General features: G+C 46.9%; 1 protein-coding gene across 13 annotated transcripts in view; it reads right to left on the reverse strand.

The window, feature by feature from the left end:
- TRAF5 (TNF receptor associated factor 5) overlaps positions 1–25,105 on the reverse strand; it is a 45,840-nt gene that overhangs the window by 4,111 nt on the left and 16,624 nt on the right. For 2 of the 13 annotated variants that reach the window (XM_042229237.1, XM_060396213.1), the window contains 9 exons: positions 20,669–20,734; positions 11,656–11,874; positions 10,879–10,936; positions 9,162–9,263; positions 6,389–6,553; positions 5,692–5,769; positions 5,309–5,383; positions 2,934–3,026; positions 14–154 (listed from right to left, as the gene is read on the reverse strand). In XM_042229237.1, coding sequence (XP_042085171.1) covers positions 14–154; positions 2,934–3,026; positions 5,309–5,383; positions 5,692–5,769; positions 6,389–6,553; positions 9,162–9,263; positions 10,879–10,936; positions 11,656–11,873 — 930 coding nt within the window. In that variant the 5' untranslated portion in view covers position 11,874; positions 20,669–20,734. Of the gene's footprint in view, positions 1–13; positions 155–2,933; positions 3,027–5,308; positions 5,384–5,691; positions 5,770–6,388; positions 6,587–9,161; positions 9,264–10,878; positions 10,937–11,655; positions 12,164–20,668; positions 20,738–25,105 lie in introns of those variants that run through there. The other 11 variants (XM_042229235.1, XM_042229238.1, XM_027975972.2 and 8 more) reach the window with 8 other exon arrangements.

The raw sequence follows: 25,105 nt of genomic DNA on the forward strand, positions 1-25,105 counted from the left end.
GGCCATTTCTCACCTGCATATTTGAGAGGAAGCTTCCATTTTTGCCAAACAACTGCACAAATTGCTTGAACTCCTTTTCAAATTTCTTTACCGTTTCTGCTAGCTGCTGGATTTTGCTTTCTTTTTGTTCTAGGCTCTTGTATAAGTCAGAAATCTAATAACAGGAATATGAATGAAGTCATTTAAATGCATGCAGACAAGTTAAAATAATTTGAATAAAGTTCTAGGAAAATACTACAGGTAAAGTATTTTAAGGAAAAATATATACACATATTTATAGAAAATATTTACAGGTTGATTGCTATATAATTCTAAGAAAATGTTTGAAGGTACTTCAAAAAAAGAGAGAGAGATCCATAGATTTCTTGCCAGCCTTTGCTGTGTGTAACCCACTTTGAGGGATCATCTCAAGCTAGTGACATCACTTGACTAAATTTGCTGAACTGGTTCTTGTCTTTCATTTAGTACGCACTTACTAAACAACCAGGACTTCCCTGTAGCTCAAATGGTAAAGAATCTGCCTGCAATGCAGGAGACCTGGGTTCAAACCCTGTGTTGGGAGAATCTTCCAGAGAAGGGAATGGCAACCCACTCCAGTATTCTTGCCTGGAGGATCCCATGGACAGGGGAGCCTGGTGGGCTACAGTCCATGGGGTTGCAAAGATTCGGACATGACTGAGCAACTAACTACTACTGCTAAACAACCCCAGAGTTGGGATCATCACACCATATTAGATGCTGTATGCACGGTGTCAACAGCAACAGCTGCAATTTCCTATCCAATTATTACATTCATTAGCTCTTTTAATCCTCAAAGAACCCCATGAGTTGGAGACAATGGTCAGCCTCATTTTATAGATAAGGAAACAGAGGCAGAGAGTTTAACCTGCCTAGAATACTGCTGGCAAGTGGTAGGCAAAACACACCACCTCTCAGGATTTGTAATCCCTTTGAGGGAAATAACTAAAAATGTTTGAGTGATCCTAGACAACCTTCTCTTACCCCTTCATCCATTCAATCAGCAATACCTGCCAACTTTAACTCCTGACACAAAACAAAACAACTCTTACAACCACTTCTCACTGTATCTTGTTTCAGCCTGGACTGCTTCTCACCTGGGCTGCTATGATAGCTTCTTAGCCAGTCATACACTGTCCCTCACACACACACACCTGACCCTCACTACAACCCCATTTTACAAATGAGGATATTGTGGAAGAGGGAGGTTAAGTACCTTGCCCAAACTCATATAAGCTGAAGCAGGTCTCAAACCCAGGCATTCTGGCTCCAGGGCCCTCCCTCAACAACGGCCAGGCTCTTCTGCTACACTGTCTAGTCTGCAGCGTCTTTCTGCCTGCTTCTCTGTCTTCGTTCTCATCTCTCCTTCTATCCATCTTCCATGCTACCACCAGCTGTCTTATTCTTATCCAAACAATTAACTGGCCAAGTATCTTCCTATTTAAAAATACCTGTTCACTCCTTATACCGGCAAACATTAGTTTCAACTCTGGCCCTTAAATCCTTTCTGAAATAGGGCAGAATATGAATAAATTTTTAAAATCATTGAATGTATAGTTTTCGAAACTTCTTGGCTTACACGGAAGGCCATTTCAGTCTGGACCTAGCACACCCAGCCTCCAGCCTTTCCCTCTCTTACACTCTGGTGTCTCTCCACCCCCTGAACCCCATTTCCTTGAACCATCATGTCTCTCTGCCTTCACATAAACTTTCCCCTTCTGGACCATCCTCTTTCTACAACATTTTAACTGATAGACCTTCTCTTTCTTCAAGTCAGTGCAGCTCGGATGTGTTACCTTGAAAAGCCTTCCACCTTCCCACAGGACAACCTGCTCCAGCCTCTGTACCCCAACACAGGGCACCCCCATCTCATGTGCTATGGGGACAGCACCTTGTACAGTTACATTTTGGTGAGATCTTCAAGGGTAGGTACTGGGTCTCCCCTGACCCAGTGTCCATGCAACTAGCCTTGTACCTGACACCTGCCGCGTGTTTGTTGAATGAACGGATAGGTGAAGGAGGCAACTGTTACAGAAAGAACTTAGGAATGGCTCGAGACAGCATGCCTTCTACCACAGTTACAGTTTAATCAGGCTTTCTATTTTTCTCCACCATCTGACCCTGAAACTCATATACCTACTTTAATATGGAATCAGACAACATAAAATAATCTGTAGCAGTAAAATTCAGCGCCCTCTATGCAGATGGATGGTTTCCTTCCCTACCAGGGTTTTAAAAGTCTGATCCTCTGTGATGCCCTAACAAGATGATGAACTGTTGGAATAATGACTGAATAGAATCAGCATTGGATGTGGTCCACTATGAACATACCAGGGACTACGGCTTGCATTTGCATACATAATTTCACTTAATAATCACAATTCAGTGAAATAAATATGTACGTATGCATTGATTAGGTTGCAAAGTTAGTAAGCTAAGACTTATTACAAAATGTATAATACCCACAGTGCCCAGAACAGATAGTCAAACGTTGTTTCAGGGTAATACTGATTTCATTTAAAAACACCAAACACCTACTAGGTTTCTACTAGGGAATAACCAAGAGGTGTGTGGGTAGGCTGCAGAGAGGCAGTGTGGAGTACCCTGGGGAACACTGGACTGACAATCAGGGGACATGGGTTTGAGATTGAATTCTGCCCCTTAAAGTCATAAACACACCAAAATTTCTTTGAATTTAGTTATTTAATCTGTTGGTTGAGGGGGCTGGACCCAAAGATCTCAAAGGCACTTTCTATTTTGATGTGCTCTAATCCTAGGAGTCTGTCTGGTGACTTAGTAGAAAAACATCTACCTCCAGTAGACTTCCGCTTAAAACAGAGGAGACTATAAAAATGCCATCAAGTACAAATCCCAGCAATTCTGATGCCTCCCTTTATAGTTGAACCCTTGATTACCTGCTCCTCTAATTGGAAGTTCTTTTCTAAAACCAGAAGCATGTGGTCCCGTAAGGCCAAATGCTCATGTTCCTGCAGGTTCCCCCGTTTATCCTTTAAGACAAAGAGAAACGTGAGTCAGATTGTTGAAAGGCTTCCAACATGAGGGTGGTGGCAGGACATTCTGCTAAAGCAGAACTTCAACAACTTTGCTGACTTGTCTCAAGGTGGGTTTCAGGGAAAAGGATCCCTCCCAGGCCCCTTTTACATCTTTACGATTCTTTGGTACCCAGAAGACACAGAGAGTCAGGCCACCGTCAAAATTCTCAGTGCTGCTTTCCTTCCTTGCCCTGTGCTGTGTTCAGACATTCAGTCGTGTCTGACTCTTTGTGACCCCATGGACTGTAGCCCGCCTGGCTCCTCTGTCCATGGGACTCTCCAGGCAAGAACACTGGAGTGGGTTGCCATTTCCTCCTCCAGGGATCTTCCCAACCCAGGAATTGAACCCAAGTCCTTGTATCTTCTGCACCGGCAGGCAGGTTCATTACTGCTAGTGCCACCTGGGAAGCCTCTCCTTGCTCTAGGAGCATATGATTGAGGGCTAAATGTAGTTATCATCACCTCTCAACTATTCCCATATAAAACCTGTCTCTTTGGTAGTGGGTTACCTCCTGATCAGCCTACCAAGCAAACTTCTCTACCACTTTTTATCACTGTCTTGCTATTATGGGCAGAAGGTGAACCGAACTGTAGTTTCAGCCCATGCAAATTTGTTGCCCTCAAAATAAAATTATATGTTTGTAAGAACAAATGGTTACTTTTTCCCTGATCCTTAAAATTTGTGGTTGCCTCTATTACTAATAAAAGCAAATGGTATGGGTGACCCATAGACTCTAAGCAAACATTTATCATCAATTTCCCTTCAGTTGAGGGTTGGCCCTCTTCCAGAGCACAACTCCCCCAGCCATGCCCACGCAGGAGTCATGGGTTCGTTCTCTGGGTTGGGAAGATACCCTGGAGGAAGGAGGGCATGGCAATCCACTCCAGTATTCTCGCCCAGAGAATTCCATGGACAGAGGAGCCTGGCAGCTACAGTCCATGGGGTCACAAAGAATTGGACAGGACTGAAGCTACTGAGCATGGTACAGCGTTCTTGTGTCAAACAACACAGCAAGCAGCAGAATGCAAAGTAGAAGTCCCCTTTTCTCTATCTCCACATCCAGTTCCCTAGTCTCACTCACCAGAGTCAGTGAAGATATATATACATTTTCAACACAGTGAGGTCATAGTGTAAGTAATTTAAAAAATATATGCCTCATGCTTTTTATCAGACGCATAGTATTCTAAAATATGAATATACACATATATATATTTCACTTTTGTGGATTTTTTTTGCTAAATACAGTAGTTCCAGCTTAGCCACAGTTTTGATATCTGTGGTTTCAGTTACCCATGGTTAATCATGGTCCAAAAATATTAAATAGACAATTTTAGAAAATAATTCATACTTTAAATTGCGAACTGTTGTGAGTAGCATGATGTAGTCTTGTTTCTTCCTGCTCTATCCTGCCCCAGAGGTGAGTGATCCCACTGTCCAGGTATCCAAACTATACATACTACCCACCCATTAGTCACTTAGTCATCTCGGTTATCAGATTCACTGTTGCAGTATCAAAGTGCTGTGGTCAAGTAATCCTTATTTATTCAATAATGGCCCCAAATGATGCAGGCAATTCAGGTATCCTCTTGCTGTGCCTAATTTATAAATGTGTAACTTTATCATATGTATGTTATAGGGGAAAAAAACATGGTATATATAGGGTTGGTACTAACTATGGTTTCAGACATCCATCCAGGCTCTTGGAATCTATCCTCCATGGACAAGATATATTTGTTGTGTATGTGTGTTTGTGTAGGTGTGTGATCACTGCATACTTATGAAAGGATATCTGTGAAATAAATTCCTAGCAGTAAAATTGCAAGGTCAATGTGTCAGGTCACATTTTTATTTTCACAGATATAAGCAAACCTCAAAAAGTAGGTATTATAAATTTTATGTATATATAAACTATTTGTTCTGTTTCTCTGGAGAACCCTAATACAATTGCCAGTCTTTTTTTTTTTTTTTCTATTCCATATATAGTTATAAAACATTGGCTATATTCCTTGTGTGCATTATATATATACTTGTAGCTTATTTATTTTCTACATAGTAGCTTGCATTTCTTAATTCCCTACTCCCATCTTCCCTCTCCCTACTGGTAACCACTGGTTATTACCAGTCTTACAGTTTCACAGACACTGAATGTCCTGCCTCCTGAATGGAATCAAAGAGTAAAATGAACTTGACAAATGAATGATACAGCAGAAGGTAGACAGACACAATCACTCCATACCTTTACGGTACAGCCATAGTTCTTAAAAGGACAGTCTTGTTCAGCTTCGGGACACACGGCCAGGTGTTCATCCACCTGTGAAACAGACAGCCTCAGGCTATAGAAATGCATCTGGTATAACTGCAGTCAGCAGGGAGCCAAGGGTAGCTCGAGGAGAAGACAGGAAACAGAAGGAAAAAAAGCCAAGCTGAGGCTGGAGCCAGGAGAGCTAACATGGAAACGGAGAAATCTCAGGGAGAAGGTGAGGGAAGACAAAACCATGGTCCTCATGAGGATAAGGCATGCCTTGGGTCCCCGCCTATGGGATTTTACCAAAAACACACTGTAATGAACACTGAAACTTTATCTTACGTAAAATCACTGAGAGAATTATTTACACTTACCTCAGTTCTTGGAATGGTCTGCAAACACTTGTTGGGACAAGATACTGGGTAGGCAGGACACAAGTTTTCCTCGTGATTCTGAAACAATGAAAGGATGGTGAAATAAAGCCAGCCTGGCTTCCAAAGGCTCTCTGTATGCCCTCAGAGTGCGTGTACACATAACCCCTTGGGGCTCTATGCAGTGTGGCTCATCCTCTACAAGAAGGTACAGCCTAGTGGCAAAAAGGTTCCAGATGGCTGCTTTCTCAGTATAAATGAAGTCAATTTTCCAATTATTCCAAAGAAGGTCAGAGGTCATGGGGCTGACAGAAGACAGACGATGCGAGTCACTGGCATGGCTCCTTTGGCACATGTAAAAGGTACCCATGCTTTCTTCTTACGCCTGCATCCTGCCTCGCCAATTGTCAGAGCATCCTGAGGACAGAGAGTGTGGTCCCCACCTTGTGACTCAGCTCCTAGTGTCACTCCTGGCCCACGCACACTCAGCAGGTGATCAAACAGCATTTTTGCCAACGATACATGGAAAGAGTCCTACCAAGAAGGCTTTCCGCTTTTTATAGAACCCCCAGATAAGCTATTCTTTAGACCTCTTTCTGCACGAAAATAAATTCAGAAAAGTGCTTCCGGTACCCCATCTGATTCACTGTGCCACTCAGGCCGAATTCAGTCCCATAAAGATGCCTTTTTTTTTTTTTACCTGTAGATTGATGACTACCACATCCTTTTTGCAATAAAGGCATTTTTCCTCTCGAAACTGGCAGTATGCGCTCAGATGCTCTTTCAGATCTTTGCGAAGGACTGGCTCCCGACAGTTTTCATTAGAGCACTGCACCGGCTGGAACGGGCAGTGCTGAAGGTGGTCCTGCAACAGGCAACAACAGGCCAGTGGGGCACACTGAGCAGGGCACTGGGAAGGGGAGTGGCTGCAAGGCCTGGGGAGGGCGGAGGCGGGGAGGACCCCAGGGCAGCAGGAGGACAGCTGGGAGGGCTGGGGGGAACCACCTGCTGCCTCTGCTGAGAACAGGGCATGGAGAGGGCCGTCTGCATGGAGGCTGCGAAAGCCAGCCTGGGCTGGAGGACAGGGCTTCGAAGATGGGTGGTGAAGGAAGCATGCTGAGTTTACCTTAGATCATCTACTAACTTGCTCACATTCTCAGGTTAGTCCTTGAACATCTTCCTTAGCGCTGCCAATTAATTTACCAGCTCCTCAAGGTCATTTCTTTTGTGCGCCCTCCATGCCCACCCCCAGCACCAAGTCCAAATCTCTGCCCTCTGTTGTTGTTTAGACGCTCAGTTGTGTCCAGCTCTTTGCGACCCCATGGACTGTAGCCCACCAGGCTCCTCTGCCCATGGGGATTCTCCAGGCCAGAATACTGGAGTGGGTTGCCATGCCCTTCTCCAGGGGGTCTTCCTGACCCAGGGATCAAACCTGCATGCTGAGCATTGGCAGGCATTTCCTTTACTGCTGAGCCACCAGGGAAGCACCGGGTGGTAAAAGCTGAAACAGAGGGCTGAGCGGGAAGAAGAGAAGGCCAGCTCCTAAGTAAGAGAAGGGAGGGGAAGGACTGGAGGAAGGAAAGAGAGGGAGGGGTAGCTGTCCCAGAAGCAGTAAAGCAGAGCAGTGAGAGGAATTCAGGAATCAGAATCCCAGGCCCAGGAGAAGCTTGGGTCAGCCTCGTCAAGTCGGGAGACATTCTTAACCAGCACATTAGAAAATGATGACATGGACATCGTTCGGTCCAGTGTTGCTCATGTTACAGACTTTTACAAGCAGGCAAGTCTTAACAAGACCTGGGGATAACACTGCAAGTTCCTGTGATGCTGACAAGGTATTAAAATCCTAGTGGGCTTGTTCCCCACCACAAGATCCTTTAAAACAGGGCTGACAAGCTATAGCCCTTGGGCCAAACCTGGCCCACTACTTGTTTCTGTAAAGAAGGTGTAACTGAGAACACCCACACGTATTTCTTCCCATGCTGGCTACGGCTGCTTTCCCTCCAAGATGGGAGAGTCAGGCAGCTGTGACAGACACTGGCTGGCAAAGTTTAAAATATTTTCTATCTGGCTTCTGAGAGAAATAGTTTGCTGACCCCTCCTCTGAAGGGAAAAAAAAAAAAAAGGGCACACACTTTTTCTACAGGAGGTAAATACACGTTATAGCTATTCTCCTTTGCCTCTAGTAATGACAGTGACAGCTGAAATCTACATCTTCTCCAAAATTCACGGATGCTACCCCTCAGCTGTCACCAAAACAGTCAACATTCATCAAGACTCTGCATCCTGTGAAATCCTACAGCTTACCACACAGGTGACGGAGAACAGAGAGTAAGAGGAAATATTAATACGAAAGAAACAGGTGAAGAGAAACCATCCACTGTTCTCCAGAAGGTGACGATCTGGTCACGAGAGCTGACCAATGGCCATTTGAGCCTCATTTCCTTCTCAGGCTTAGTGAAAACCAAGTTGGTCAAGGGACCCTACTATTGGACCTGGCTATCAAAACAGGTGGTGAGGGACTGTCTCAGAAAACACAAAAACCTTCCGTGAACTTCCAAAGAAATTCTTGGGTTAACAGGGAAATCATCTACACATTTCTGAGCTCAGTGCCTGGGGGTTTGGAGGAATGCTGGGGAAAGGACTGGGTCACTAGAAATGCATTCCACAGCGTGGTGTGGGAGGAGGGGAGCGGAAACTTGCAGCAGTCTCCAAACAGTTCCCTGGAAGCTAGAGATGCCTGCCTCATATTCTGATGGAACCTGACCTGGGCTCGCTCTGGCAAAGCCGCGCTTCCTGCTTCCCATTTAACGGCTTTCTGCTGATGGATGGGAGAGTAACGGAGGGCAGTTTCATCTGAAAGGAACTCGACATCCCGTCACTGCCCCCCGCCCCGCCCCCCCCCCCCACCCCCCCGCCTTCCCTGTCTGCCTGCATCTCTTACCCACGCTTCACCTTCAAACTGCATCCCAGCTCTGTTCTGGTCTGTGTCGTCTTCCTTTAGATCATAACTTCTAAGAGAGCAGGGCCCATAGCAGCCAGGAAACACCCACCCCAGCACCTGAAATGCTTCCAGGCAGGGACCCCTTACAACTATGTCTTTCTGCAGTCATGCCCTGGAATCCCAAGTCCTTCACAGTTTTCCAAAATGACGTGTCCTTGGCTCGACCATTTCTTTTGCCCAGCATGTCCCATTCTCTTTTGAATCAATGAACCCTGACCTGCAATTCAAGGTCTAGCACACATTGGTATGTTCTCCATGTGTTCCATATAAAATGAATCTCTTCTTGTGAGATTCATTTCATACCTTAGCCTTTGGTATGCTACACTGTAGCCAACGGTATTGCTAGACAAAAATTCTCTGAGGACCACCCACCAAAACCCTGTACCACGCGTAGCCCAGGAAATGACACATAAAAATGTGTTCAGTACATGACACTGGAAAATGGCAGACACCGTTCATGAGTAATACCAACCTGGTATCGTCCCAGAGTAATCTTGGCATTACATCTGGGAGCATTTTTGCAAAAAACATACAAATTGAGGACTTCCCTTTTGCAGCAGTTGTCTTTAAACACCTAAAAGATAAACATGATAGATTCACACACTCCAAAGCTTTAGAGCAACGTGAAGGAATCTATTATTAATTTGGTCTTCAGTTCATCTCAAAAGTTGGGTGGAAACTTCCAGTCAGTGGTTGGAATGGAAATACCAGATTCGCCACCATATAAGAAAAGACTGTCTCAGATACATCTGACAGGCCACCAAACATACAAGCCAGGTAATTCAACGCTTACTGCAGTAGGCTGAAGCTGGGGGAAATCGAGCGGTGAAATTGACCCCACATGCTCAAAGGTCAGGAGGTGGGGCTGTGGATGGGGGCGATGCTTTCCGCTTCCTGTCCCAGGGTAAATGTTGTATTAGTCATCAGGTTGTATCACTGAAGCTCTGCTGACTTATGTTTCAGCACAAGCCAGAGGTTGGCAAACTTTCTCCGTAAAGGTTCAGAGAATAAATTATTTTCAGCTTTGTCATCTACATTGTGATGTCCTCTCTTGTCACTATTCAGCCCTGCTGTACACAATACTTAAGTGAATGGGCATGCCTGTGTTCCAATAAGATGTTATTTATGGGCACAAATGTGAATTTCATATGATTTTCACATGTTACAGAGCACTATTCTTTTGATTTATAAATTTTTACTTTGAAATAGACTCACAAGAAGTTGCAAAAATAGTACAGAGTTCTTGTGTACCCTTCTTTTGATTTTTTTCAATGATTTAAAAATATAAAAGCCATTCTTAGCTCACAGGCCATACAAAAACAGGTGGCAGGCTGGATCAGTCCCAACAAATCCCACGTTGTAGTATGCCAACCCCTGGCTAGTGGGTGAGGCAGACACCAGTACAGCTAGGCATATGGAAAACACATTATAAGAGCAAAGAGAAGGCACATGTACATTTGACTAAAAAGACAAATAACCCACTTTAAAAAAATGGGCAAAGGATTTGAATAGAAATCTCTACAAAGAAGATATTCAATCAGCCAAGCACATGAAATAATGCTCAAAGTCTTCAAACACTGGAGCATCAAAACCATGAGGTATCTCTTCATAACCACTAGGAAGGCTATAATAAAAAAGATGGACCACAACAAATTTTGGCAGGGATCTAGAGAAATTAGAAACTTTCATACCTTGCTGGGAAGAATACTGCTTTGGAAAACAATCTGGCGTTTCCTCAGAATGTTAAACATAGAGTTATCCCATGACCCAGTCATTCCGCTCCTAGGCACACACCCCAGAAACATGCACACTTTAAAGGCAAATTTTATGGCATATGCATTGTATCTCAATAAAGCTATTGTTAGACTTAATAAAAGAAAGTTTGAGAGATGAAACATGAGAAAGTGAATTGGAGAAAATAGGATGTTTCATTTCTGCAAGCAACTCACAGTAACTAGAGCTCGGATAGAAAGAGGGTAAAGAGGATGTGGGGGAAAAGACCTGGGGATTCAGTAAGGACCCAAACACTCCTCTCTCGAACAGGGGTGGGAGTGGGGTCCAACCTGACCACACAGCAGAGGAATCTGGACTCCAAGGAAGGGTCCCCCTCCTGCTCTCCTGCTCCAACTCCTCTGTCCAGTTCAACCCAGGACACTGGCTGCTCCATCCCAAACCAGGGATCGTCTTACCTCCTGAGATTTGATCACCTCCTTATCTACAGGGCAGAGTGGGACTGTGTCCAGTTCTCTGCAAAGAAAAATCAAAATGAAGCCAGAGTTAAGGGTTGACCTCAACAACCTTTCTAGGAGCACCCCCAGAGCTCCAGCCACACTTGACCCCCTGAAGTTCCCCCCGGGCAGGCCAGGCCCGTCTTTATTCATGCTGTTCCCTCTTTCCAGAAGGGGCCCTCTGGTACCCCAATTTCAGCACCACCTCAGTGAAAGTCCTGAAAGTCCCATTCATCCTCCAGGATGTGAGTCCAAGAGGAAGTCCCACAGGCAGAGTCAGATGTTCTCTGCCAACGTTCCCTTGGCGGTCCTATGCTATCACACTGTACCACCACCTGACTCCTCCACTAGAATAGAAGATTCTAGAGGGTCTTGTTTCACACTGAACCTCTAACTCTTCACCTCTGTGCCCTGCCTCAAGGCAGGGGAAGGTCAGGGTGCCTACAAGAAAGACCCTCTTGGGAGACAGGTCCTTCCCCTTGTAGGCTGTGTGCCGAGGTTGGCCCTCACGTGCAAAACAGGTGTGGTCTGAATTTTAAGAAAAGGTGACGATCAATAGGATAGCGGGAAGAAGATGAAGGTTCTACTCCTCAGGCTCTCAGAGAAGGGCCCTGGGAAAGCCCGTCCTCGTATTTGTGGTTCTGTGGGCAACCACAGCAACTCCCGAAAACCTGATGGTAGTTGAGCCGCCACAGACGGCTCCCGGGAACACGCTGGCCGCTGCTGGCCGGAGCTCACCTCAGGGACAGCATGCAGCGGTGGCAGAAGCGGTGCCCACAGCCCGTCTGGTGGGGGTTGTGCAGCACGGAGTGACAGAGGGCACACTTGTAGCGCTCTTCCAGCCGCTCCACAAACTGGTACTCCGTGTCGGGCTCGAAGTCCAAGGAGATGGAGTTGCCAGAATTCTGGCGGGTGAAACCACAGGGCATACCTCCTTGCTCCCCAGAATAGGCCATCCTGGGGGTCGGAAGAGAAGGAAAACTCAGCATGCAAGCACCAAAGCCGCTGGAGCCATCGGGTGCTTTAATCATTTGCTCCCGAATTGGTGAACATCACCCGCAGGGTCCTTCTGCCGTGACTGTGTAACTGACAACCTCCTGCCACTGGAGGGCTCCCGCAGCAGGGAGCTAGATGGCTTTGGGGTGCTCGGGTGGCAGTCTAAACCAGATGACTTCGAGCAGTGTTGTATGAGACTTCAGCTCTTTGCCCGTCAAAGAGCTAAATTATCCTTCAGTGGGGCTACATGCTTGGACAAAATAGAGCCAAGTGTTAACTACATTCGGAATAAACTCGTTATGGATTTTTCTTCCACTCAGTTAAGAAAACTGAAACAAATGTGTTGACAAGCAAGAATCTTGCATGCCAATATATTTCTTGCAAAATATATAGATATATCACCACCACCAAGCCACACTGTTTCTCACCTGAGCTGAATAAAAGCCCATTAATTGCTTTTCCTTCCAATCTATTCTCCATACTATAGTCAGGGTGGTATTTTCCCAAAAACACTATGAGGGAAGGTTATCTCCCTTCATCATTCCGTAGCTTCCCAGGGCTTTTACGTTAAAGCCCACAGTGCTAAGCATACTCCTCATTCAGTAGCTTCTTGTGTGTCCCTCCCCTTGCTTCATGCACTCCAGCCACACAGGCTTTCTTTCTAATATATCATGCGTCTCTAGCCCCAGGGCCTTTGCACAAGCTGTTGCCTCTGTGCTTCCCCTCATCCCCTTTCATTCCTCTTCACTTAGTTAACTCACATTCGTGTTTCAAATTTCAAGTTTCATATTCTCAGGTAAGCTTTCTCTTTTTCCCCTAATCTGTTAGGAGGCCAATTCACTAGTCTGTAAAACACTTAAAGTTTCCATGGAGTAGCTGGGAGTTATGAGTAAAGGTATGTGTGAGGGGTGGAATTTTTGCTATATAATTCTACTTAATTTTTGAACATGAATATATTACCTATCCAAAAATTTAAAAATATACAAAACCAAAACGCTATTCACCCACTGTTGTGTCTATCATAGAACCAGGTTCTTTCCCTTCAGAGCAATGCTTGATTTGAGACTGGATATGCATTTCTGTTGTTATTTTATTTATATCTATGGTCCTCCGTGACAAACAGGTAGCATCTGGTCTTGCTCACTGTTGCGTTTCCAGCCCATAGCATCAAGCCAGGCATGGAGAACAGCTCACCTATTTGCTGAGTTAATGCTATTGAATGGAATTTTTTTTCAAAACCCTCAACAGGGCAGCTATAAGCAGGGTTGGCCTCTAACACAGTGATTCTTTTTTTTGGTGGTGGGGGTGGGGGGTTGTAATAGGGGAGGGAAATTAAGAGGTACAAACTTCCAGTTACAAAAATAAATGAGTCATAACACAGTGATTCTTAACCTTTTCTGAGCAAGGATTCCCCCCACCTTTGAAAATCTAATGAAAACTCTAGACCCTTCTACCTATGAAATAGCACAAACACCTCACTCCTGGACCTTTAAGGACCCTGGGGACCCCCACTTGTGGTCCCCAGGTTGACAAGAGCTCTGCCTGCCCCGCAGGCATGCTGCTACCCTTGGCCCAGTGCCAGGAGTGATGCTCTCTGCGTCCACAAACGGTGAGAGTGTGGGTGGTCCTTGGCAAAAGGACAGGAGTGACGTCCTTCTGTGTGGTTGTAGTACAGGAAGGCCTGGCTTTCAGGCTTGCTTGCTTTGGCCTGTTCTCGGGATCCCTCATGAGTCTCCTGTAGCGGATGAAGTCAGCTGGGTCTGGGAGCAGCTGTGTGTGGCCTGACCACATCGGTGGGAGAGGAGCAGCCTCACTCAACCTTCAGCTCTGCCCAGGTCAGCTGCGGGCCTGTCCCACTGCTGCCGTGGTCTAAAGCTGGGCTGTGGCCCGGGGGAATGGAGCAGAGAAAGTAACTGACCTCTTTCAGCAAATCAAGCTTTCTCTCTGGACAAGCTTGACAGACCAGGGGATTTTTTTTTTCTCCCCCTTATCCTGGGGTTTAAGACCAAAGTTCCCCCTTTCTCCTCTCTGTATGTGTTTCCTACAGAACTTCAAGGTGGCAGGTGAGCAGACCAAGATGTGGTTGTTCCCTTTTTAACGTGGTTTACTCTTGAGATTTAACAAAATTTTAGTTATGAAGATAAAGAGACATAACACTTGATCTACACACATGACCTGATAACCAAGACTGGAGAATCTATCCCAACTGCCCTGACCAGCCCTGTGTCATCTAGTCCCAAGCAGGAGGACAGCTTGCATTCTCTGCCCCTGGAGGACCCTCTCTGGAGACCAGGCTCATGTCTGAGTCACACAGCATCTAAATTTGGGCCCTCACAGAGATACCATAAAGCAGCAGGCCTGTTCAACTCCAGAACAAGGTAGGAGGATGTACAAAACGCAGTTAGAGTTCCCCTCCACCACATTCTCTCCTCTTTCTTAGCACAAGAATCTAATGCACTCATCTGTGTGTCTGTCCATCTTTCTCTATTTTCCACTCAATTTTGTTAGGAACCCAAAGCCACTCCACAAAATAAAATCCCTTAAGAAGTCTGAGGACACCAAAGAGATTTTGCTTATGTGGGTTTTATGTATTATTATTTACGATATTTGAGATAAAAATTGAGAAACTAAAAAAAACTCTTTAATTAATTAATTCACTTTAAGATAACAATGGGATTTCCCTTGTGGCTCAGATGGTAAAAAATCTGCCTGCAATGCAGGAGACCTGGGTTCAATCCCTGGGTCGGGAAGATCCCCTGGAGAAGGGAATGGTTTCCCTGGTGGCTCAGTGGTAAAGAACTTGCCTGCTAATGCAGGAGACATAAGAGATGTGGGTTCGATCCCTAGGTTGGGAAGATCCCCTGGAGGAGGGCATAGAAACCCACTCCAGTATTCTTGCCTTGAGAATCCCATGGACAGAGAGACCTGGCGGGCTATAGTCCACAGGGTCACAAAGAGTTGGACACGACTGAAGTGACTTAGCATGCAAGCACACAAGATCATAATGAGCCAGTTATATGTTAACATAAATCATATTTTTATAAAAATAATCATTTTCCAAAAGAAAAAAATTAGTGAGAAGAGTGGCATTTATATTTTTGCACATCTCTGTTTGGGCTTAAGAGAAGATAGCTGGATATTCATATCTACTCTGCATTCAGTGTTGCATTATCACATGTCACGTAGCTTCTGCACACTCATAAAAGGAGAGTAAAAATGGAAAATGACATCTTAGTATTATTATGCAGACAATTTGCCCATGCAGATCCCCTGAAAGGGTCTCAGGGAGCTCCAGGCAATGGTGTGGTGGTATATGCCAAACATCTGCTCTCCGTGTGGAAAAGTTGCAAGTGAAAGTTGTCAATTCTGTGTCGAAACATACCTGAATGACGTACGAGCCCATTGGCTGTAGGAAGCCCACGTCCTAGTAACAGCTGCTCCAGTACCCTCAGGGCCCCTGAAGTCCACTTTGGGGACTACTGCTCTATCAGGCTGCCCGGTGGCCTGCCCCTTGTCAGTCTTTATTCCGACAGGCCCAGCATGTGACCCTCACAGATAGTCTCCTTCCACCTGCTGAATGGCCCACAGAGGACCACTCACCCTACCACTGTTTGTCTGGCCCGGTTCTGGTCAGTATGCCTAGGTCATCCACTGACCTTGTTCACTCTCCAAGATGTTGTCTTGTCCAATATATGTCCTCAAGCAATCAAATTTTCATCTCATTCAGTTCAGTTCAGTTGCTCAGTCGTGTCCGACTCTTTGTGACCCCATGAATCACAGCATGCCAGGCCTCCCTGTCCATCATCAACTCCTGGAGTTCACTCAGACTCATGTCCATCGAGTCAGTGATGCATAGACACACAAAAAAATAAGCACTTGTGTTCTGCTATACAATAAGGACTTGAGATGTTTCAGGGCAATGTTCTTAGCCAAGCAGAACCAAGCAGTAAATTTTCCCAGGGCAGGGTCTGTCTCCTTCCTTTGAAGCTCCATCAGGCCTGTGACTCAGCTCCAAAAATGGAATCGATGCACTGTGCTTGCTGACGTTAGAGAGCCCCAATAATAGAACTATAAAGGCTGATGTTTCTTTGTCTAACAAATACATTTCTCTAACCACTTCAACATTTCCAGCTGGCACGCTGTCATTCCTAGGAGGTTATTTAGTGGAAATGAGTAAGAGCTCCATTTTATTAAAATCTTTCCCCTCTGGGTATAATAGCTTATGTAACAGGAACAGCCAAAGATTTCAGTTCTTATAAATAAGAAAAAAAAAATCATCAAAATCACTTTTAGAGCTTGTATATCTCCTTACTGCAGTAAACAGTGCCTTATTCCTGCCATCAATGGAATTATGATGGTCCTCCTACCAAAGAGTTATTAACTCAAACCAAAAAAGACAAGAGAAAATTACATCCCATCTACTCCCTAAGAACTCATACTGAGTTGCTTTTAAATGTTATGTTTAAGCTTCATAAACTGATGCATCTTTTAGCTGAGAATTTTCTAGAAATTCCAAAGAAAGTCTGTGATGTCGCTATTTAAATTATTTTCTCCCTCTTCTCCTTCCTCCCTTCCCTTCTTTCTTCCTTTCTTGAGACGCTTCGTCATGTGCTTTAATATCTGGTAGATCCCGGGCCTCAACTTGACCCCACTGTTCTTCTTCACTTAGATATGTCTTCTTATTCATTTTTGGGGAACACATAATAAATAAACTAACATTCTGAAACAGCATGCGTTTGGCTTTTAGTTAGAATCAAAAGGACACAAGTCTAGCAGAATTCAGTCTCAGGTTTAACAAAAAAATAGGAAGGTCTGTGTCTGTCTGTCCACACTATCTCCACAGTCTCCCAGCATATCATACAGATTAATGAAGGTTTGGAAGACTCAGGAATGCTTCTATATATCATGTTTTACTTCATAATACATAAGCCCAGGAACTGTCTTCAGGGTTTTCAATTTCTGATCCTTGAAAATTCAAGATCAAATCCCAGAGTGAAAAGGGCACTGGACCGGAGACCTGGGCTCAAGCCCTGCTCTGCCACTCACTTGCTGTGACACGGCGGGGAGACACCCCATGGCTTCCTTGTTTGTACATGCCTATATGGACTCAGCACCTACACGCCCCAGGTTGGGTCCTGAGAACATGTAGACCTGTGACAACACGTCTGTCCTTGAGGGTCTCCAAGAGGAGCGGCGGAAATCAGACCCGGGAATGATACATGACAACACTTTGGAGGCAAGTCCCATCAAGAGAGATTTAAACAAGCTGCTGGAGCCCAGGTGAGGGGTAGCTAACACTTTCTGAGGTGTGTGCTGATTCCAGAGAGAAGAAAACATCCCCACTGGTCTTGCAGAAGGAGGAGGCATTTTCTAAAATGAAGGAGATAAAACCATTTCCCAGAGGGTATTACAAAGGTCTGGAGTAGTTTAATGATTAACTGTAGCTGAACTTGGAATTAGGGGAACACACCAGTCACCTGCCTGTTCGCTCTCAGATCCACCCTCTGCCCTGGTCTGCACTGTGAAGGGAGCTGCCCCCCAAAACACTGTTTGCAGGGTTCCCTGGCTTCTGGCTCGGTTCAGCCAAGGCAAGACACTGGCAGGAGACTGCAGGGTGGGAGGAATGGAGACGTAGACGGTTTTCCCCTAATCCCTCGGTGCTGGGCAGCATCGCAACAGTGACTGGGCTCCTCTGTGGCTTTCATCCCCACCAATGGCCGCCCTCTCTGTGGACGAGCTCTAGCAGACAGGTTCCCAGCTCCTAAGCTCTGGAAACACCACCTCCTCTCTTTGGCCCGTCCGCTCTAGAGCGGGTGGGCAGCTTCCCGCTGTGAGTCCTCTTAGAGGGGCCTCACTCCAGCCTCTGTGTGGCTTCCCAGTTTCGCCGTCCCCTGTCGTGGAGCCGTTTCCTGTGTAACCATATCCCCTTCCGGGAGCGCCTCGCGAGGCGCCTGTGAGAGGCCTGTGGTGAGCGGGCAGGGCACGCCGTGAAGGCTGAGGGGGTGCCGGTAAGGAGTCCCGGTTTTCACTCCATGGTTTTCATCTTTGGGTGGATGACAGACACAGAAGACGGGCCCAGGAGGGGAGCTGAGGAGAAGAAGCACCACAACGGGCCAAAGGAGAATGACGATGGCCTGATCTAAGGCAGGGGCAGAGAGGAGCCATGTTCGTGAGCCGTTTCTGAGAAAAAATGCATAGATTCCGAAACGGGTCTGATGGAAGTGCTGCGAGAGAGGACACGGAGGAGGACCTGCGGGTTCCAGTGCGGAGGACCGAGTGACGGCGACGAGGGCACCAATGAGACAGGAGGCAGGACGGAAGCAGAGCAAGTGGAGAATGTGGGGAGAGACAGAGCCAGGGCCAGCCTCAGGGCAACCGGAGTGACTCAGACCAGCCGACCTCTAACGCCTCTTCCACCATAAACTACGTGGTTCAGAGGAATGGCCACATTTTCTTTGGGCTAAGGATAATTGTTTTAGAATTGCCCAAGGCCATATATATATATATATATACACCTTTGATTTATATATATTTAATATATATTAATGTATAATTATATATATATATAAAAACAAAGGTAAATTTTATATATATATATATATATATTTTATATATATATATATATATGCTTACTCCTTGGAAGAAAAGTTATGACCAACCTAGATAGCATATTGAAAAGCAGAGACATTATTTTGCCAACAAAGGTCCATCTAGTCAAGGCTATGCTTTTTCCAGTGGTCATGTATGTATATGAGAGTTGGACTGTGAAGAAAGCTGAGCGCTAAAGAATTGATGCTTTTGAACTGTGGTGTTGCATAAGACTCTTGAGAGTCCCTTGGACTGCAAGGAGATCCAACCAGCCCATTCTGAAGGAGATCAGCCCTGGGATTTCTTTTGGAGGGAATGATGCTGAAGCTGAAACTACTTTGGCCACCTCATGCGAAGAGTTGGCTCATTGGAAAAGACTCTGATGCTAGAAGGGATTGGGGGCAGGAGGAGAAGGGGACAACAGATGATGAGATGGCTGGATGGCATCACTGACTCAATGGATGTGAGTCTGAGTGAACTCTGGGAGTTGGTGATGGATGGGGAGGCCTGGGGTGTTGCGATTCATGGGGTTGCAAGGATTCGGACATGACTGAGCAACTGAACTGATCTGAACTGATATATATATATAGGGTAAATATATATTTATATATATATTGATTATATATTATAGATATATATAATATATATATATACCTTTGGTTTATATATATTTAGTAAATATATATAAACCAAAGGTATATATATATAGGGTAAATATATATTTATATATAAATATATATAGATATAAATATATATATATTTACCATATATATATATTTACCTTTGGGGGTTTTTTTTACCTTGGCTGTCATTTTAGTGATGACATTTAACATAACAGGTTTATAACTATGTCAGGAACACAGGATCTGGAGAGATAAGACATCCCAGAGCAATAGCTGTGGGGGAGCTCCAGGAAGCTAGTGTTGGAGTCTGCGGTCTGGTCCTGCCCCAGCACAGCCCCTGCTTCTCCCTACTTGGGATCGTTTATTTATTATTCTTGGCTGTGCTGGGTCTTTGTCACTGCATGGAGGTCTCCACCCATAGAGGCAATGTCCTCCATAAAGGGCTTTTCTTCTTCTTCCTCTTTTGCTGCCTCCTTCCTCCTCCTCTTCCTCTTCTTTTTCATTTGGTTTTTAGTTCTTGTCATTTAATTTCCCTGCTAGTCACTCTTCTTCCTGGAAGAGCAGCATGTCAGAACACAAGGGCCAGCAAGTGGGGCTACTCTTCAGTCGTGATATGCGGGCTTCTCATTGCCGGGGCTCCTCTTGTCACAGAGCACAGGCTCTAGGCATGAGGGCTTCTGTCCTTGCGGCTCCCAGGCCCTCGAGCACAGGCTCAGTAGTTGGGGTGCACGGGCTTAGTTGCTCTGCGCCATGTGGGATCTTCCCAGATCGAGGATGGAACCTGTGTCTCCAGCATTGGCAGGCGGATTCTTCACCACTAAGCCACCAGGGAAGCCCCCTGTTTGAGATTTAATAGGTGCTGCTTCCCTCCAGGGTAACCCCCTTTCAGCCGGTGTGACCCCACCCCCCACCCCTCTGTGAGATCCCTAGAACCAGTGATTGGATTTGACAACAGTTCCCAGGGGCCAGGGATGGTTGTTAAAGGTACCTTGGTGCCTGGGGGAGCGGGGTGGTCTGGGGAAGGTGGAAGAGGCCTGCAATCCCTCCTGAGGCCCCTTTGTAAGACAGGGTTCTGAGAGTTGAGACACTGCTTCCTGTGGGAGGTGAGACCTGCAGGCCCGGGTGACGAGATGGGGGCACAAAGCCTGGCCAGGTGCCCAGGGTGGTCCCTGAGCTGTGGGCAGCAGATGGGTAGCACCACACCAGCCCATGAAGCTGCCAGTCACAGGATGGGCTGCTGGACGGCAAACTGCCCATTTCTCAGCTCTGCTCAGGCCTCCCCGGGACCATGAGAAGCCAACCCCCTGAGGGGCATATTTGGCAACAGCGGGCAGGTGCAAATAAATACCTTATTTCCCCAAACCCACCTGAGACCCAGCGACGGGTCCTGGGCTTAAGTTAAAGGAGGGGAGATGGCGGTTAGTGATGAGGAAAAGTTAAAATGTGGAATCCCAAGATGGGGTGACTCAGGGAGATGCCAGAACTTGTGCCCTGGGCAGTGATCTAATAGAGTACAGCCATAGCAGGGACAGCCAGACACCCACCTGTGGGAGGACAGGCGGTCCGCTTTCTCAACACCACATCTGAGCCTTGAATTCTGAGATACTGCTCTTCTAGGAAGAAGGGTGACAAGCAGGAAAATTAAAACAACAACAGTAACTAAAAACCAAACAAAAAAGAAGAGGAAGAGGAGGAGGAAGGAGGAGGCGGCAAAAGAGGAAGATGAAAAAGAAAAACCCTTTATGGAGCATGCTTCCTCCATGGGGAGAGAACCGAGATGGGCCCCAAGCTGTCCCCAAAGCCTCTGTCTGCAATGGCCCAGAAATCTGCTTCTTCTGAAGGTGAAAACCTTCAAGACTACCGCCAGGTCTCTGCTCCAACCCGCCACCTTCTCTGCCTCTCCGCTGTTCCCACAGCCTAACACAACTGCACCACCTCCCTGTGACCTCTGGGACAGACTGGGTTTTTTTGTTTTTAAAGATCTATCTATTCATCTATTTATGGGCATGCTGCATCTTCAATGTCACGTGCAGGCTCTTCTCTAGTTGCGGTGGGTGGGAGGCTACTCATTGCGGTGGCTTCTCTTGTGGAACTCAGGTTCTAGGGCTTGAGGGCTTCAGTAGTTGTAGCTTCTGGGCTCTAGCACACAGGCTCAATAGTTGTGGCTCATGTACAGGCTTAGTTGCTCCCAGGCATGTGGGAATCTTCCTGGACCAGGGATGGAACCCATGTCCCCTGCATTGGCAGGAAAACTCTTAACCACTGGACCACCAAGGAAGCCCAGACTGGGTTTATTTTCATTAACCTTGAACCATGAAGGTTAGACCCAGAACGGCCTTGGAGAAATGCAGGCAAAGCGAGGTCCTTTTCCATCAGGTCTAACAGGATGGGAAACCACACAGGAGACCACATAGGAAGCAGGTGACTCCTGCCTGATGACACATGACAACTGGCCCCCAACCCCAGCCATCCACCCACAGGATGGCTGGCTCTGATGTCACAGAGGCAGAAGGAGGGTGTCTTTTCCTTATACTTTTGCAGAAGAGGCTTTTCTTGGACGCAGGATGAAGGATGACGTGGGCACGGTTTTAATTCCTTTGAAGAGAAGTGTGATTTCTCTCCAAGTTGTCAGGAAACCTCTGGTTCCTTATTTTCCTGGGAGAGCAGCAGAGCACTGTTGGTGGAGAGAAGGGGGTGGTCAGGGGCTGAAGGGCACTCCCGCCCGGCTCCTGGTTCTAAGGCAGCTGCTGCTTTCATATCAAGTCTCTTTCGGGGAAGCCTTGAAGGGAAATCTCTCTCCTGCTCAGAACCATCCAGAGTCCAGGTGATGCTGCAGGAGACCTTTGGGATGTGCTTGCTCAGAAGTTAGAACAAGAGGAGAAAGGACCGCTGATCTTCCCACAAGAGCTTCCTTTAGAAGAAACTTTGACTCAAGGACCCTCAGCTTCAACTCCATGTCCATTGCTGTCCCCACTTCTAGGTCTGGGGTCTGCTCGATGAGCTGCTGGGGGAGGGGGCTGTCCTCATTAGTCTCCAGGCCCCAGAGTCAGCTGAGAGCCCGCACAGAGCCCTCCATCAATGGTTCCTTTTCTGAAGGCACTCCTTCCTTCAGGTGAGCCCATGGAGACTTGCCTAAATATTCCCAAAGGCTTCCTATGTTCTTCTTATCTTCTCACGTTTCCTCACTCACCTGTTTGCTGTGAATGGACTTGGCTTTTTCCCTTGTAGCTCAAGTCAGTAAAGAGTCTGCCTGCAATGCAGGAGACCTGGGTTCAATCCCTGGGTCAAGATGATCTCCTGGAGAAGGAAACAGCAACCCACTCCAGTATCCTTGCCTGGAGAATCCCATGGACAGAGGAGCCTGGCAGGCTACAGTCCGTGGGGTCACAAGAGTTGGACACAACTTAGCGATTCCACCACAAGTATCTACGTTACTACTCCCATGCCCTCACCCAGAAGTGAAAGTGGTGAGTATAAGTCTGACGACAGAGTCCTGTGAGCCCACCCCTCCCCCCATGTCCCCTACTCTCCGCCCCCCTACCCTGCTTCAGTCAGCCCTCTTACTAAGACCTTGATAATCTTGTGGGTGGGCACAGCTCATTGCTGACTCACCTTCCCATGCATGCACCAAGGTGGGTTTTCCAGAGACCACACCCCCCCTCCCACCCCACAAGTTGCTGCCCCTTCTCCTCTGGGACCCTTGACTAAGCTCACTGCTTCTCCTCTACCCTTTCTGTTGCAATTTTCTCATGTCTCCATTTCATCCTCCAAACACATTTTCCTCCTAGCTTCACCCAATGCGTGGTTTTGAATTCCTGGTTACACTGGAAGATCTCCCACTAAACACGGTCAATCAGTCACTTTTGTAAATCATGCTTTTCCTGAGAAACCACTACATTTCCACTGATAGGGAAAAAGAAATGTAGCATGGGGCAGGGAGGAATCCTCACACCAGCACCACCACCTCATGGCAGGGAGCGGTCTCCAGGCTACTCAGCAACCAGCCCAGCAACACCAGCACCAGCCACCTTCTACCCTCCCTTCCCCTCCTGGCTCCAGAGCCATCCCTTCAGACCCGTGTCCCTCCTCATATCTCATCCACCCACCACCCTCCGTTTGCCCTTGAACAAGTTGGGGGCCCAAATCACCCGCGTCTCGGGCCCTACTACGTAAGCGGTCTGGAAAAGCACGTTGTGTTCAGTTGGTGATCTAAACTCTAAACCATAACCACAGAATCAGACCTGCCACCTGGCCTCTCCCAACCTGAAGCCCTCTTGCCCTTTATGTGGCATTTGGCACTTCCTTCTCAGAACTCCCCTGGGGACACTGTATTTTTGCTTCCCCTCCCACCCCAGACCACACCTCTGGGTGGCTCCCTGCAGGGCTCACCCTCTGCCCTTAGTTCCTGCCACAACTCCCACCTCTCCTCATTTGAAAGGCTCCCTCATCCTCAGCCAGACTGTACTTCCGAGTGTGGGTGAGGGTACCTGCTTCAGCGAGTCACCGGGCTACCATCTCAGACTCAGCTCTCTCTCCCTTCCTGATGGTCCTTTTTCTCCTAAAGACAGGCAGGCAGAGCATACGTTCTCAGAAAGTGACGAGACTTCCAGTGGCCCCACTAGCAAAGCAACACAGGAGCTTGCGAACATAACCAAAGAATAGCAGTTCAGATTTTAGCGTGGGACTTCAAAGCATGTTGAAATGAGGACTGGGGCAGGTCCCACCCTCCATGGCCTAAGGGTGCTTTAAGGAAAGAGGAGAGACTGGGACCACGCTTGTCAGGCTACAGAACAGACATGCCAAGAAGGATCCAGAAACCCTGACCTGACCTTTTGGTGACTTTTAGCTACCAAAGGCCAACCTCATCTGAGCTGGGCCTCAGCTTCCCACAAAGCTCACGCACATCTGCCATTGTGTTCAGTTCGTATCTCCAAAGCTGACCACAGACCAGTGACATTCTGTCAGCTGCCAAAAGTGCCCGGAGCTCTGCGAGAGTCTGTGGCTGGGGCATGAGTCAATGGCCTTGGAAAGGCAGACAGGCAATCCCCACCTGACCAGCAGCCTGGGGAAAAAGCAGATGGGACCAAAGGCAGTCCTCTTGGCCTAGCTCTGGGGAGAGAAGCTTCTCGAGGCCCACTACCCCAGGTGCCCAGCCCACACATGGGCAGGCAGCCTAGAGTCCCCTCAGTTCAATGCTTGATGTCAGGCTATTGGGACTGATGGGCTTGATCAGGACAACAGAGAGGGAAAGTGGGTGGGGAGCCCGGAAAGGGGACCCAAGAGAAGAAGACAGATTCTGAAGAGTGGCTTCCCACAACTGAGCCAGTCAGCTGTGGAGGGTACTTAACGGTTATCAGCTGAACAAAAGCGTAACAGTTTTTCAGAAACAGCAAACCTATCAAACCAAATGTCAGGAAGAAACATCAATACATAAAGGGTGGTACAGAGGAACTGATCTGGTTAAACAGGGCATGTTGGGTTTCCTACAGTCTACACCCCTCTGGCAGCTCTTTCAGTAATCAATCGTAGGGGTTCCACGGTTTGATCTTTTTTTCAAGTTAATACCTTTCCTGCACAAGGACTTTGCAGTTTGTACTTTCATAAACAAGATCACACCCAGTCCTCATACGAACCCCATGGGGGAAATCACAGCCATGTTTCTGATGAAGTAATTGAGGCCCCAAGTTGTGAAGTACGTATGCCCCCAAATTACACAGCCAACATGTGACGCAGCAAGAATCTGAATCTAGGCTTTCTGCCTCCAAATCCAGTGCTGTTTACTTCATGTCACAGCTGAAAGAAAAGGTATCACATACTACCTGGTACCAAAAAGGAGGTGTGGAATGACAGGCAGTGCAGCATGATGGTTAGAGATCAGCTCTGGAACCAGACCACTGGGGTCCAACCTCTTCTGCCATTCACTTACCTGTGTCATCTTGCCTTCATCTAGAAAATAGGACACTAAAGGCACCTGCCTTTAA

Source organism: Ovis aries, chromosome 12 (genome assembly GCF_016772045.2).
Source record: "Ovis aries strain OAR_USU_Benz2616 breed Rambouillet chromosome 12, ARS-UI_Ramb_v3.0, whole genome shotgun sequence".
In the NCBI taxonomy this organism is placed as follows: Eukaryota; Metazoa; Chordata; class Mammalia; order Artiodactyla; family Bovidae; genus Ovis; species Ovis aries.